Below are 14,353 nucleotides of genomic sequence, written 5' to 3'. Positions count from 1 at the left end.
TGATTGTTATTAAAAAAAAAAAAAGATCCCAAATCTTGTTAAGTCCACTGGTGCGTTAAGTGTTCGTAGAAAGTGTTTCCTCTGGCAACATTCCCAGACGACTGAGAGGGGATCTGATCACGATCTTCAAGTATTTCAATGATTGCCACACAGAGGATGAAGCAGAGATGTCCCCTCTTGCCCCGGAGGGACAGACCAGAAACAATGAGATGAAACAGGGTTCCCACCTGTCTCTGGAACACAGAATAGATTCCATGAGACTCAAGTGGCCAAGCTGGTCAACCTTTCCGTATTTCACCTCACCCTTTTATAACGTGTGCAGAGCACAACATGTCTATTGTCCCATTGAAGGGCCTGGGCCATTTAGCGTGATAGGGAAAGAAGCACCTCTAGATCATGGGTCCCCAATTTCCAAAGAAGAGACCAAAGGGGAAAGGACTCTGCCACCCTCATGTATCCTATGTCATTTTGTTTTACCCTTCAGGAATTTGGCCTAGGGAACCGATGGCCCCTGATCATGCGCAGTTGTTTAATTTGCACGGATATTATGAAATGAAAAAGCTGGACCCCTCAGTCAGTCTGGCTTCCAGCAGGACATAGAAGCCCCAGAGATTTATTTCATTTTTATTTTTATTGGTTTATTCCATTGTCATGCAACCCCCCGTGATGGCCTTGGGTTCAGCTCCTCTGAAGGATGCTTGTGGAACGATGGTTCTTTTTTGACAAAGCCATGGAATTGTTCTCTGTGTACGGACACCTCCTCTGGATAAATATTCGCTGTTCTCTCTGACAGAGAAGCTCTCTGAGTGACCTTGAGCAATTCACACTCTCTCAGCCTCACAGGGTTGTTGTGAGGACTGAAGCTAGGAGAGGAGAACATCGAAAGCCATTTTGGGTCCCCATTGGGGGAAAGGCGGGGCACAAAAGAATTACATCAATTAATATTTTGATATTTTAAAAAAATAGCAAGGATCTCAAACCTGGACATGAGGTCAGAGGGCTGCCCCGCCCATCTCCTGAGTCACAATGCAGCCAAGCCCCCTCCCCGACCTCACAATACCCCCTGCCCACCCAGGCCACCCCTATAAAAGGCCACCCTTTCAGCCTCCCCTCTGCCCAGGGTTTAAGACGATAGTGCAGGCGGAGAGCTGGCTGCCCAAATTGGAGCCGAGAAGGAATTTTTTACTGGGATCCTGCCCACGTTGGCCCGGACTCAGGTTTTTCGCCTTCTCTGCACTGTCCTCATTGGTCAGGGGCCCCGAATTGAGTGGCAACTAGCCAATGACTTAAAAGGTGGGCCTAAAACAAATCTAAAACTAGCCCAATAAAATAACATAAATTTAAGCTTATTACAGTGGTCCTGTGTCTTTCTTTATTGTGTGCTGTTGTCTATTTTATACTGTGTGGAGGATGGAGGGGGGGCCGCTGGGAAAGGCATGGGTTGGGAAGGGGAGGGTCTTCCGCAGGGAAAAGGACCAGGGAGTCAACCCACCAAAAGAGACATTTTCTGAAAGAGAACAGACCTCGGCCGTCTGGATACCAGTTTTAACAGCAGAAATTCTTCAGTTACCACCGAAGAGAAGAATCAACTGTATGGCCGTCCAATAAAGTTCTGGTTATGAAATTTTCAAAACTTTTCCCTCTGTATATCCTGTCTCAGACCAATCAAAGTCAACAGGAAACCGGATCCGAGGTCTTTACTCTCCCTTTCTGAAATTAGGGGGCCAGGGAAGGAGATATATAAGTTAAATAAATAAATAAAAATAAATTTGGGAAGCCCTGTTGATAGATCACTGGATCACTGCTTGATCCTCACTTAGAACTTGGCCTAGTAATAATCCTCCAAAATTAGGACCAGGGAGTCAACCCACCAAAAGAGACATTTTCTGAAAGAGAACAGACCTCCATCGTCTGGATACCATTTTTAACAGCAGAATTTCTTCAGTTACCACCAAAGAGAAGAATCAACTGTAGGGCAGTCCAATAAAGGTCTGGTTATAAAATTTTCAAAACTTTTTCCTTTGTGTATACTGTCGCAGACCAAATAGAAGTCATCCGGAAACCAGGTCTGAGGTCTTTACTCCCATTTTCAGAAATCAGGAGCCTTCATCTTTGGCTCACTCCCAATCTCTCAGAATGTTGACAAATTAATAATCCATAGTGGGATTCTGACCTTGAATATTTGTACCCCCCAGTTTAAAAATACCTCAATGTCTCTGTTGTATCTAAATATACTCTCACTGCAGTTGAATTTTGTACACATAAAACACACATTTGGAAAAGATGGAGTCACCCAGGTGAAGCACAATTCAAGGCAGAGATCATGTGATCCTGAGAAATACGATCAAAATGACCTTCATGTATCAATGGGCTCCTGGCTCACGTTTGCCCGTTTCCAAATCAAGAGTGCCACTGGGAGAGCAGGAGCATCACAGGTGTCTGTAGTCAAATGGCCCTGAAAGGGGACAGATCCCATGAAGGTGTGCCTGAAAATACATGATTGTTATTAAAAAAAAGAAAAAAAAGATCCCAAATCTTGTTAAGTCCACCTGGTGTGTTAAGTATTCGTAGAAGGTGTTTCCTCTGGCAACATTCCCAGATGACTGAGAGGAGATCTGATCACGATCTTCAAGTATTTTAAAGTCTGCCATACAGAGGATGAAGCAGAGATGTCCCCTCTTGCCCCGGAGGGACAGACCAAAGCAAGGGGATGAAACAGGGTTCCCACCAGCCTCTGGAACACAGAATAGATTCCATGAGACTCAAGTGCCCAAGTTGATCAACGTTTCCGTATTTTACCTCACCCTTTTATAACGTGTGCATAGCACAACATGTGTTTGGTCCCATTGAAGGGCCTGGGCCATTTAGCCTGATGGGGAAAGAAGCACCTCTAGCTCAAGGGTCCCCAATTTCCAGAGAAGAGACCAAAGGGGGAAGGAAAATGTCCACCCTCATGTATCCTGTGTCGTTTTGTTTTAATATTTTCATTATACACTTCAGGACTTTGGCCTAGGGAACCGATGGCCCCTGAGCATGCACAGTTGTTTAATTTGCCCTGATATTATGAGCTGAAAAAGCTGGACCCCTCAGTCAGTCTGGCTTCTAGTAGGACATAGAAGGCCCAGGGATTTATTGCATTTTTATTTTTATTGGTTTATTCAATTGTCATGCAATCCCCCGTGATGGCCTTGGGTTCAGCTCCTCTTAAGGATGCTTGTGGAACGATGGTTCTTTTTTGACAAAGCCATGGAATTGTTCTCTGTGTGAGTGGACACCTTCTCTTGATAATATGCACTGTTCTCTCTGACAGAGAAGCTCTCTGGGTGACCTTGAGCAATTCACACTCTCTCAACCTCACAGGGTTGTTGTGAGCACTGAAGCTAGGAGAGGAGAACATTGAAAGGCATTTTGGGTCCCCATTGGGGGAAAGGTGGGGCACAAAAGAATTACATCAATTAATTCATATTTTGATATTTAAAAAATTAGCAAGGATCTGAAACCTGGACATGAGGTCAGAGGGCTGCCATGCCCATCTCCTGAGTCACAATGCAGCCAAGCGCCCTCCCCGACCTCACAATACCCCCTGCCCACAGGCCCTCAGGCCACCCCTATAAAAGGCCACCCTTTCAGCCTCCCCTCTGCCCAGGGTTTAAGATGATAGTGCAGGCGGAGAGCTGGCTGCCCCAATTGGAGCCGAGAAGGAATTTTTTACTGGTTTCCTGCCCACGTTGGCCCGGACTCAGGTTTTTCGCCTTCTCTGCACTGTCCTCATTGGTCAGGGGCCCCGGATTGAGTGGCAACTAGCCAATGACTTAAAAGGTGGGCCTAAAACAAATCTAAAACTAGCCCAATAAAATAACATAAATTTAAGCTTATTACAGTGGTCCTGGGTCTTTCTTTCTTGTGTGCTCTTGTCTATTTTATACTGTGTGGAGGATTGAGGGGGGGGCGCTGGGAAAGGCATGGGTTGGGAAGGGGAGGGTCTTCCGCAGGGAAAAGGACCAGGGAGTCAACCCACCAAAAGAGACATTTTCTGAAAGAGAACAGACCTCGGCCGTCTGGATACCAGTTTTAACAGCAGAATTTCTTCAGTTCCACCGAAGAGAAGAATCAACTGTATGGCAGTCCAATAAAGTTCTGGTTATGAAATTTTCAAAACTTTTTCCTCTGTATATCGTGTCGCAGACTAAATCAAAGTCAACAGGAAACCAGATCTGAGGTTTTTACTCTCACTTTCAGAAATTAGGGGGCTTTCATCAGTGGCTCACTCCCAATCTCTCTCCGAATATTGACAAATTCTGACAAATTCTGACAAATTCTGACAAATTTTGACAAATTCTGACAAATTCTGACAACTTTTTCTTCTTCTTCTTCTTCTTCTTCTACTTCTTCTTCTTCCCAGGTAGTGGGTGATTTCAGCCTGCAGAAGAAGAAAAAGAGTTAGTTTTTATATGCCACTTTTCTCTAACCAAAGGATTATCAAAACGGCTTCCAATCACCTTCCCTTTCCTCTCCCCACAATAGACACCCTGTGAGGTGGGTGAGCCTGAGACAGCCCTGATATTACTGAAAAAGAAGAGAAAAAGAAGAAGAGTGAGGAATCAAACGCGGCTTGCCAGATTAGATTCTGCATTCCTAACCACTACACCAAACTGGCCACTGACCAAGCCTTTTTTGGACTTCTGACCATGGAGAAACCTAAGATATTTTTCATGCTCTGAGGAACCCCAGAAGTGGTGACATGCCCCTGGGGAGCTCTCCTCTAATCCCCAGGTTCCCCAGAACCCTGGGTGGGAATCCCTGATCTGAGCAGACAATTGGTAGACCAATGCCTTGATGAAGAAGACAGCCTGTGCGGTTGGGATACAGCGTGACTCAGTTACTTAATCAATTTGGAAACCAGAACATGGGACCGATTGTGCCTTTACTTGGCAGGCAGCATGCACCAGAATATAAGAAGGGCCCTGGTTGGTCATTCCATCAAATCCGGCATCCTGTTTCTAACGTCCGCCAGCCTCCGAGGAGACCACACAGCGCGAATGGGAACAGCTTTGCCCCAGCACCTGGTATGCAAAGGTATACTGCCTCTGGCCATGGAGGTTCCACTGAGACAGCTCCTACATTCTCAAGGTGACTCTCAAGTGGGGCCTCAAAGGGCATTTAGAGCAATTCTCATAAAGCTACAGGCCTATTCTCTAAATAAACCACGGTTGTTTGCTTTTGTTTTTTAGCTTTGCAAGCTGGAGGCGCTGTGACTGCCAGCAAATAATTAAATGGCCCATTACTGTCAGCTTCCTGGGACGCCTGCCACAAACAGAAACAAGATCCCAAAGGAGTCACACACACCATGAGCATCTGAAGAAGCCAGCAAGGCCTCATGGAAGGTCCTACTCTGCCACGGATTTTGTCGGTCTCTAAGGTGCCGCTGGCCTCTAGCTCTTTTCTGCTGCCGAGAGAAGAAAAAGAGAAGAAAATAGTCGTTTTTTACACCCCGCTTGGGTCCTTCACAGTTCTCTCAGAGCTCTCTCACCGTTCTCTCTGGGCTCTCTCAGCCCCACCTGCCTCACAGGGCACCTATTCCGGGGAGGGGGAGGAAAGGCGATTGTCAGCCGCTTTGAGACTCCTTCGGGTAGGGCAATGCTGATGACGATGTCATCCGTTCAGTCGTTTCCGACCCTCGTCGATTCTAGAGGAAAGTCTTTGCCATGCGCCCCTGTCTCTGACTGCTTCTTTCAGTTGGTCCATGTTCATCCCTGGATCGGCTTTGATCGAGTCGAGCCAGCGGATCCTTTGATGACCACGTTTCCTTTTGCTGCTGACCCTGCCGAGCATCAATGATTTTTTCTAGCGAGTTTGATTGCATGATGTGCCCAAAGTAAGTGAGCTTTAGCCGCAACATCTTCCCTTCTAATGACATAATTGGGCAAAGCGGGGTATAAAGCTCAACTCTTCTTCTTCTTCTTCATTGCGAGGTGAATCCATTGCCTTTGGGGGCAAAGAAGAATAAACCTTTCTGGCCAGCGGCGGCTGGGCCACTTCCCTCGCGAGCAATCCCTTCTCTCTGAAGCGTCCCCCTCCCCCGGGACTTTATATCCCGCTCCTTCCAAAGTCCGGCTTGGGCGCATCGTCCGACGGGCGAGCGCTTCTTCCGGGGAGGCCGCCCGGCCTCGCCCCGTCCCCGTCCCCGCCCGGCCGCTCCGCCTCTGCCTCTGCCTCCGCCCTCGCCTCGCCTCGCCTCCCCGGCAGGCGTCCCCGGGCGCGGGCAGAGCGTGGGGCGCGGGGCGCAGGATGCAGAAGGCGGCGGCGGGCCGGCCCAAGGAGCGGCTCTACAAGCTGCTGGTCATCGGCGACCTGGGCGTGGGCAAGACGAGCATCATCAAGCGCTACGTCCACCAGAACTTCTCGCCCCACTACCGCGCCACCATCGGCGTCGACTTCGCCCTCAAGGTGCTCCCCTGGGACGCCGAGACCGTCGTCCGCCTCCAGCTCTGGGACATCGCCGGTAAGGGAGGGAGGGAGGGAGGGAGGGAGATCTGTCCAGGAAGGAAGGAAGGAAGGAAACAGAGAACAGAAACAAAGGAAGAAAGTTGAAAGAGAACAGAAACAGAGGAAAGTATAAAAGTAGGAAGGAAGGAAGATCTGTCCAGGATTGAAGGAAGGAAGGAAGGAAGGTCTGTCCAGGATTGAAGGAAGGAAGGAAGGTCTGTCCAGGATTGAAGGAAGGAAGGAAGGAAGGTCTGTCCAGGATTGAAGGAAGGAAGGAAGGAAGGTCTGTCCAGGATTGAAGGAAGGAAGGAAACAGAACAGAAACAAAGGAAGAAAGTTGAAAGAGAACAGAAACAGAGGAAAGTATAAAAGTAGGAAGGGAGGGAGGGAGAGAGGAAGGAAGGAAGGAGAAAGATCTGTCCAGGAAGGAAGGAAGGGTGGGGTGCCAACAGCTGCCTTGCATGGGGATGAGTGCGATCGATGTTGCGATCCAAAGCGCTGACAGCACTCTCCTCTCTTCTGCTTTTCTCCTCACAACAACCTTGTTAGGTAGGATAGGCTGAGCGGGTGTGACTGGCGCGAGGTCACCCAGTGAGCTTTTGGGGCAGATTCTAACCCAGGTCTCCCAGAACTTTGTCCCCTGCGTGAACCACCCAGAGACTCCAGCTTCTGAACAGAGATACAGATCTATCTATCTATCTATCTATCTATCTATCTATCTATCTATCTATCTATCTATCTATCTATCTATCTATCTATCTATCTATCTATCTATCTATCTATCTATCTTCTACACTGGCCTGCCTGCCTGTCTCTTTCTGAACAAAATTTGAGTCCAGGGGTACTTTTAAGACCAAGGAAGTTTTATTCTAGGTGTGTGCTCCCTTTCCCAGACAAACTCTGTAGATCTTAAAGGTGCCACCAGACTCAAACTTTGGTTCTGCTACTTCAGACCAACATGGCTACACACCTGAATCTCTCTCTTTCTCTGTCTCTCTCTCTGGAGGTCTGTCTATATATCTATCTTCTAGTCCGGGAAGGGCAGAATACAATATTAATATCATTATTGTGAGACCCTCTTCCTGCCCTTGGTCCAAGGAGTTGAGAGGGGCGTGCATCATTCTCTCTTCCAGGTTAGGCAAAGCAGCAAGAGGGACAAAGGAGAGAGGGGGTGTGGGGGGGGGATTTGAATCCGGGCCTTGCAGATCCTAGCCTGACCTTCCAACCTCTGGGCCACGATGGCTCTCTCCATGGGGGACAGAACTGCCTCCCTTTGCAAGGGGTTTTCGAAAGTTATGGGAGGACCCAGCCAATCTCTGCATTGTGCAGTCGCAGGAGTCCTATCAGAGACTCCCGGAGGGGAATTCTTCTGAGGAGGTGTCGAGCTGGGGACCTAATAAAAGTTAATGATTTTCAGACTCCATAAGCTCCCGCCGGTCTTTCAGAGGCGTGTCCGCCATCTTATCAGTCAGAGGAAACTTCATGCGTAGGCCGTACTCCATTCTTCTTTTTCATGATTGCATTTTGACTCTGCCCTTCCTCAGAAAAGCCTGGGGCGACGGACAGGGCCTCTGCGTTCCCACAAATGTGTGAGTTTGTATGCTGCTGGTGTGGATTTGAACCCACCTCTTCTCAGGCGCGCTCCAGTGCTCTGCTGCGCTGGTTGTTCAGTGGCTGCATTTACTTGTAGGGATGCCAGCCTCCAGGCGGGGCTTGGGGACCCCCTGGAATTACAGCTCGTCTTCTGACTACAGCTTTGGAGGGGGGACTCCCTGGCATTGCACCTACAGAGGTTCCAGGCTTCACCTCCAAATCTTTAGCAGTTTCCCAACCTGGCTCTGCCAATCCTAGCTCTCCATCCCCCTGGCAATTCTACCGAAATGGGTAGAATAAAGATGCATAGGACTGGGTTGCACATTCATAGGCTCTTTCTGCAGTAGGAGAGCTTGCAGGCTTACTTGTAAACGTTTGCTAAAAGGCTCACGCGAAGAAGGTCACGAGCCAGCCAGAGTCAAATCCTGCCTTTGGATTAAGCAGAAAAGGGATTTAAGAATGGATTTAACCCCTCGCTGGGGTTTTTAGACAGCCGTACGTTTGGCCGGCTGGTGTGAAAAGTTTTTAATTGTTGCTGATGCAAACCAGTTTCCCAAGAATTTTGTTGGGAAATTAACCCAAGGGGTAAGAATGTTCTGAACGCATTGGGAAAATTAGGAGAGAAGAGGGCACCCTCTAGAGCAGGGGTAGTCAACCGGTGGTCCTCCAGATGTCCATGGACTACAATTCCCATGAGCCCCTGCCAGCAAATGCTGGCAGGGGCTCATGGGAATTGTAGTCCATGGACATCTGGAGGACCACAGGTTGACTACCCCTTTTCTAGAGCACAAGAACCGTTTTCTTTTCATTGAAATAAGTGTGGGGAGGGGACATTGATCCAAAGCAGTAGAACGAAGTTTGAGTCCAGGGCCACAAAAGTTTGATCCAAGGTATAAATCCAAGCCCTTGTATAAACTTCTGTGTGAATCCAGACTCCTTCAGCTTCTTCTTCAGATTGTGAGCCTGCACGTGACACCTTTCACCTTGAATAAAACTTTGTGGGCCTTAAAGGTGCCACTGGACTCAAACTTTGTCCTGTAGAAATAGCTACTTTATTTTGGCGATCTCCCCGGGGCAGAGATCTGTTGCGGAATCTTGCGAAATAGGATAACACATTGTAAATGCAAATCTCACAACACCGTGGTGCTCTCATCTTAAGGGATGCCAGAAAAGTTTCTTCACTTCCCTTTAAAATGGGTTTCCAAAAGTTATTTCTTACGTAAGAAAGAAAAGGAGATGATTGTATTGCCCACTATTTTCCAAGGCGGCATCGCAACTGAAAATAAAAAATACAGAAACGGCCAAAGATAACTTTGGACTTTGGGCACTGTAATTCCCCCCCCCCCCCCGAAGAAAGGGATTTTCATGTTGGAGATAACATGCAACCAACATGGGCTGATCCTGCGTTGAGCAGGGGGTTGGACTAGATGGCCTGTATGGCCCCTTCCAACTCTATGATTCTATGTAGATGTATGTATTTTGCTGCAAACTTTTGCATGGATGTGCATTTTGCGGCATAATTAGATAGCATGAGTGCAGTAGGTTCGTGCTGGGGTCTGCTGTCTCTGTTGGAAGCTCTGAATGGATGAAAAAACAGAACCAAATTTGAATCCAGTGGTTCCTTGAAGACCAACGAAGGTTAATTCTGGGTAGATGCTTTTGTGTGCACGTGAAAATAAATATACTTCCTTAGCCCTCCTGGGGGAGGTGAGGATTCAGCATGGCATCACCGAGCCAGCTTGGTGTAGTGGTTTAGAGCAGGGGTAGTCAACCTGTGGTCCTCCAGATGTCCATGGACTACAATTCCCATGAGCCCCTGCCAGCGTTTGCTGGCAGAGGCTCATGGGAATTGCAGTCCATGGACATCTGGAGGACCGCAGGTTGACTACCCCTGGTTTAGAGTAGCAGCCTCTAATCTGGCTAGCTGAGTTTGACTCCCCGCTCCTCCTCCACATGCAGCCAGCTGGGTAACCTTGGGCTAGTCATGGTCCTGTTAGAGCTGTTCTCAGAAAGCAGTTCTGTCAGAGCGCTCTCTGCCCCACCTCCCTCACCGGATGCCTGGTGTGAGGAGAGGAAGGGAAGGCGATCGGCAGCCACTTTGAGACTTCAGGCAGTGAAAAGCGGGGTGTAAAACCCAACTCTTCTTCTTCAGAGTAGCCAATAATTCCTTCCTCTCCCATAGTGTGACTGCCGATCTCATCAAACCCAGCTTTTCAAGGGATCTCTGCGGAAGTGTTATGAAAGGAATTTGTTTTTTGAAAGCTCTTCCTGCATTCAGTTCCTGGTTCCCCTTTTGTAACCTTTCATTCGACCTTTTGGGGAGGGGCTCTCTTCTTTCGCTCACATCCAATGTCTTCTATGCTACATCTGAAATACCTCTGGTCACTTCTAGGAGGTGTATCCTGCTCTTCTGATGCGCATGAGACAAAAGAACCTTGTCACGGAGAGCCAGCTTGGTGTAGTGGTTAGGAGTGCGGACTTTTAATCTGGCACACCGGGTTCGATTCTGCACTCCCCCACATGCAGCCAGCTGGGTAACCTTGGGCTTGCCATAGCACTGATAAAACTGTTCTGACTGGGCAGTAATATCAGGTCTCTCTCAGCCTCACCCACCCCACAGGGTGTCTGTTGTGGGGAGAGGAAAGGGAAGGCAAATGTAATACACTTTAAGACTCCTCTGGTTGAGAAAAGTGGCACATAAGAACCAACTCTTCTTCTTCTTCTTCTTCTTCTTCTTCTTCTTCTTCTTCTTCTTCTTCTTCTTCTTCTTCTTCTTCTTCTTCTTCTTCTTCTTCTGGAGTTACATAAAAAAAACACACACACAACCAAACCCAAGGAAATTGAATTCCTAACATACTTCTGGACTTAAGGGATTTTCGAGGCTTGTGGTATGTATTTGGCAAAGGCCGGTCGATGGAGCCCTGCACCTACCCGCTGTTCAGCAGCTAATATTAGCAACCACTGTGGCATGAACTGACTTGCACCCGATCAGGGCCGTCTTTGTCCCCTTTTTCCTGCTATAGAAAGCGATGTGTCTTTATAGTGGCATTTCTCAACTTTTTTTACTGTTGAGAAACCCATGAAACATTCCTAAGGCTTCAAGAAACCCTAGAAGTGGCAGATCATACACAGAATATGGTTGGGAAGCAGAGCTGGGCACACGCCCACCCGAGACCCCTCTTCTTCCAGTTTGGTGTAGTGGTTAGGAGTGCAGACTTCTAATCCGGTGGGCCGGGTTTGATTCTGCGCTCCCCCACATCCAACCAGCTGAGTGACCTTGGGCTCGCCACAGCACTGATAAAACTGTTCTGACCGAGCAGGAATATCAGGGCCCTCTCAGCCTCACCTACCCCAGGGAGAGGAAAGGAAAGGTGACTGTAAGCCACTTTGAGACTCCTTCGGGTAGAGAAAAGCAGCATATAAGAACCAACTCTTCTTCTTCTTCAGTAATATCAGGGCTCTCTCAGCCTCCCCTCCCTCACAGGGTGTCTGTTGTGGGGAGAGGAAAGGGAAGGTGATTGTAAGCCACTTTGAGATTCCTTCGGGTAGAGAAGAGCAGCATATAAGAACCAACTCTTCTTCTTCTTCAGTAATATCAGGGCTCTCTCAGCCTCACCCACCTCACAGGGTGTCTATTGTAGGAACAGGAAGGGTAGGCAGCTATAAGCCACTTTGAGACTCCTTTGGGTAGTAACAAGCAGGGCACACACAAAAAAACAGCTCTTCTTCTCTTCTTCATTGTACTCCATTGAAGCCCCTTCCTTCCTCAAACCCCACCCTCAAAATCTCCAAGTATTTCCCACCCTGGAGTTGGCAGCCATATGTATCCTGCCGGAAATGCACTGTCGTCTCTTCCAAAATATCAAGGTATCACATAAAGAAGGACTTCCGTTACCTGCATGTGCGGAAGTGTGAGTTGGTAACTCTCTTTTTTAAAAATCCCAACCTTGCAGTAAGCACAATGAATCGTTGCCGGGAGGAAATGGAGTGAAATGCAGTTGCCCGGGTAAATCAGAAGCGAAGCCCTTGTGAAAGCGTTCTGCACAGGGGACGGACGGTATCCAGCAGCTCAGCACCTTCCTTTTACAAAAACGTTTGACTCGTGCATGAAAATGTTCCACAGCATATCGCCCACCGAAGGATCATATGATGTAGCTATTAGGCTGGCTGCTGGAAGATTTGGAAGTAATTATTTTTGTTAAAAAAAAGTGGTGGATTTTAATGAGCCTCATGAATTCTGAGTTCTTCTGCAGGGCAGGGAGAATTTCAGGACTGGTTCTGCAGGAGGAGAGGCCTTCAAAACCTCAGGGGACATGCCCAGTTCCAAGTTGGTCAGTGAACCGTCTGAAGTTTTTATGGCCAGAGCTGACTGGTGGTTGTGGCTTATCCAGACTGTGTGGCTGTGGTCTGGTTGTTTTAATCCATGACATTTCGCCAGTAACTGTGGCAAGGTAGGACTGGGCAAAATTGGGGGTGGGCCAAAACGGCATGGTGAGATTCCTGTTTTGCCATGTCCTGCCCCTGAAGAGGCTGGCCACAGTTACTGCCAAAATGTCAGGGACTGAAATTACCAGACTACCAGACCATGGCCACACAGCCAGGGAAACCCACAACAGCCAGCCCAGGTAGGCTATTCAGCTCCAGGATAGATGCTCCAGGACACATTACTCCTCTGTTTTGGACGTACAAGCAAGATAATGCATCTCTCAGTATGTGCAGCAGGACAAGATGAGCATTATGATAGCATGGTATGAAATTTGATAGACCTTACATTAAATAATAATTATTTTATTTTTGTGTGGCGTTCTTCCCTGGCAGGCTCAGGGCAGATCACATCTGGCTTAAAAACAATATGAAAACGAAGAAATGATGCATATGACCTAAGTTAAACATGAAGATTATAAATGTAGAAATGTTTTGCATGTACAAACAGGATAATGCATCTCGGGATGTGTAGCTTGGAGGAGAGCTGTTCGTAGAAGGAATATGCTGCCTCAGAGGGTGAAGGAATCTTCCTCCTCCTCCTCCTCATTATATTATTATTATTAATTATTATTATTATTATTATTAATTATTATATTTTCATTTATTCCCCACCACTTCTGAATTGGGCTCGTGGCGGGTTACAAAGTCTTATAAACCCCGTTAAAAACCCCGTTAAAAGACATAAAAATCCCAGCCTGTCGGAAAAACTCTCACCCATCCCCACTACAAGAGGGGTGAGGAAGGAGGTCACCCCTTTTAGAAGGAGATGGGATGAGCCCCTGTCAGGGGGGTGTGATTTTTAAGCCCCCAAGAAGGTGGGGGCTGGACTGGATGGCCTTTTGAGGTCTCGTCCAGCTCCGGGCGATTCTGATTCTGGGAAGGCCTCGCGTCGAAGGAAAGAAAACAACTGAAAAGCAAACGAAAATTGCCCCATCTCTATTCAAACAGGAGGGGAAAATGGCTTGGCCCTGAAGGAGTGGAAGGTCTCTCTTGTCAGTGAGGATGAAGTCATGGCCTGATAAGAGTTTCCCAATTACGGCCTGCTGACAGCGCTCAGACCTGAAGCAGGGGGATAATCAGGTTTAAACCGCTGCTTCAGACCCTGGCCTAGCACTGGGAAAACAGTTCAGGAATACCAGACTGGAATACGCTTTCTGTTACTTGCAACTAACTGGGTTGGGGCCAAGGACATAAGGAGGGAGGGTAGGGTATGGCATCAGTTCCGGGGAAACTTCAGGACTTCCAGACGGGCTGGTTGTCTCCCGCCATTTCAGCTGATCTCCAGGATACAGAGATCAGTTCCCCCGGAGAAAATGGCTGCTTTAGACGGTGGGCTTGAAGCCCCTCTGCTCCCCAAGCCCCGCCTCCTCAGCTCCACCCCTCGGAGGAAGTGACGTCGAGTGGCTCTAGGAATCAATGGAAACTTGGTAGTAACCACAGAGTTTCTGGCAATTCCTAGTAACCACAGGGATTCCGGGTTTTCCACGGGAGGGACCTAGCAGCACAGGTGATGGCATCGTTTTGTTTATTAATGCCCCCCCCCCCCGTGGGTCTGAGAGGTGGTAGGCAACAAGACCTCCAGCACAAAGCTTCCCCATAGCAGGAGCCTTCGCCCTCGGGCGGTGGAGACTGTGATTCAATGTTAAGCCTGTAGAAGGTCCCGGGTTCAATCCCCAGCATCTCCAGTTAACAAGGATCAGGTAGGAGGTGATACAGCTGCCCTTCTAGTTATGCTCAGTGCAGGCCTAGGCTGATTCTGCACTTACTTTGTATTTTCCCATTGTTGATC

At 48.2% G+C, this 14,353-nt stretch overlaps 1 protein-coding gene across 2 annotated transcripts in view; it reads left to right on the top strand.

Annotated features, from left to right (window-relative positions):
• Window positions 1-6,213: 6,213 nt before the first annotated feature.
• RAB38 (RAB38, member RAS oncogene family) overlaps window positions 6,214-14,353 on the top strand; it is a 29,462-nt gene continuing 21,322 nt past the window's right edge. For both annotated transcript variants that reach the window (XR_013231700.1, XM_077341406.1), the window contains exon 1: window positions 6,214-6,502. Coding sequence is in view for 1 of the 2 variants with exons in the window: in XM_077341406.1 (XP_077197521.1) it covers window positions 6,289-6,502 (214 nt within the window). In the remaining variant the exon portion in view is untranslated. The remainder of the gene's footprint in view (window positions 6,503-14,353) is intronic.

Source organism: Paroedura picta, chromosome 6 (assembly GCF_049243985.1).
Source record: "Paroedura picta isolate Pp20150507F chromosome 6, Ppicta_v3.0, whole genome shotgun sequence".
NCBI lineage: Eukaryota > Metazoa > Chordata > Lepidosauria > Squamata > Gekkonidae > Paroedura > Paroedura picta.
This window is presented reverse-complemented; position numbering and strand designations above follow the sequence as displayed.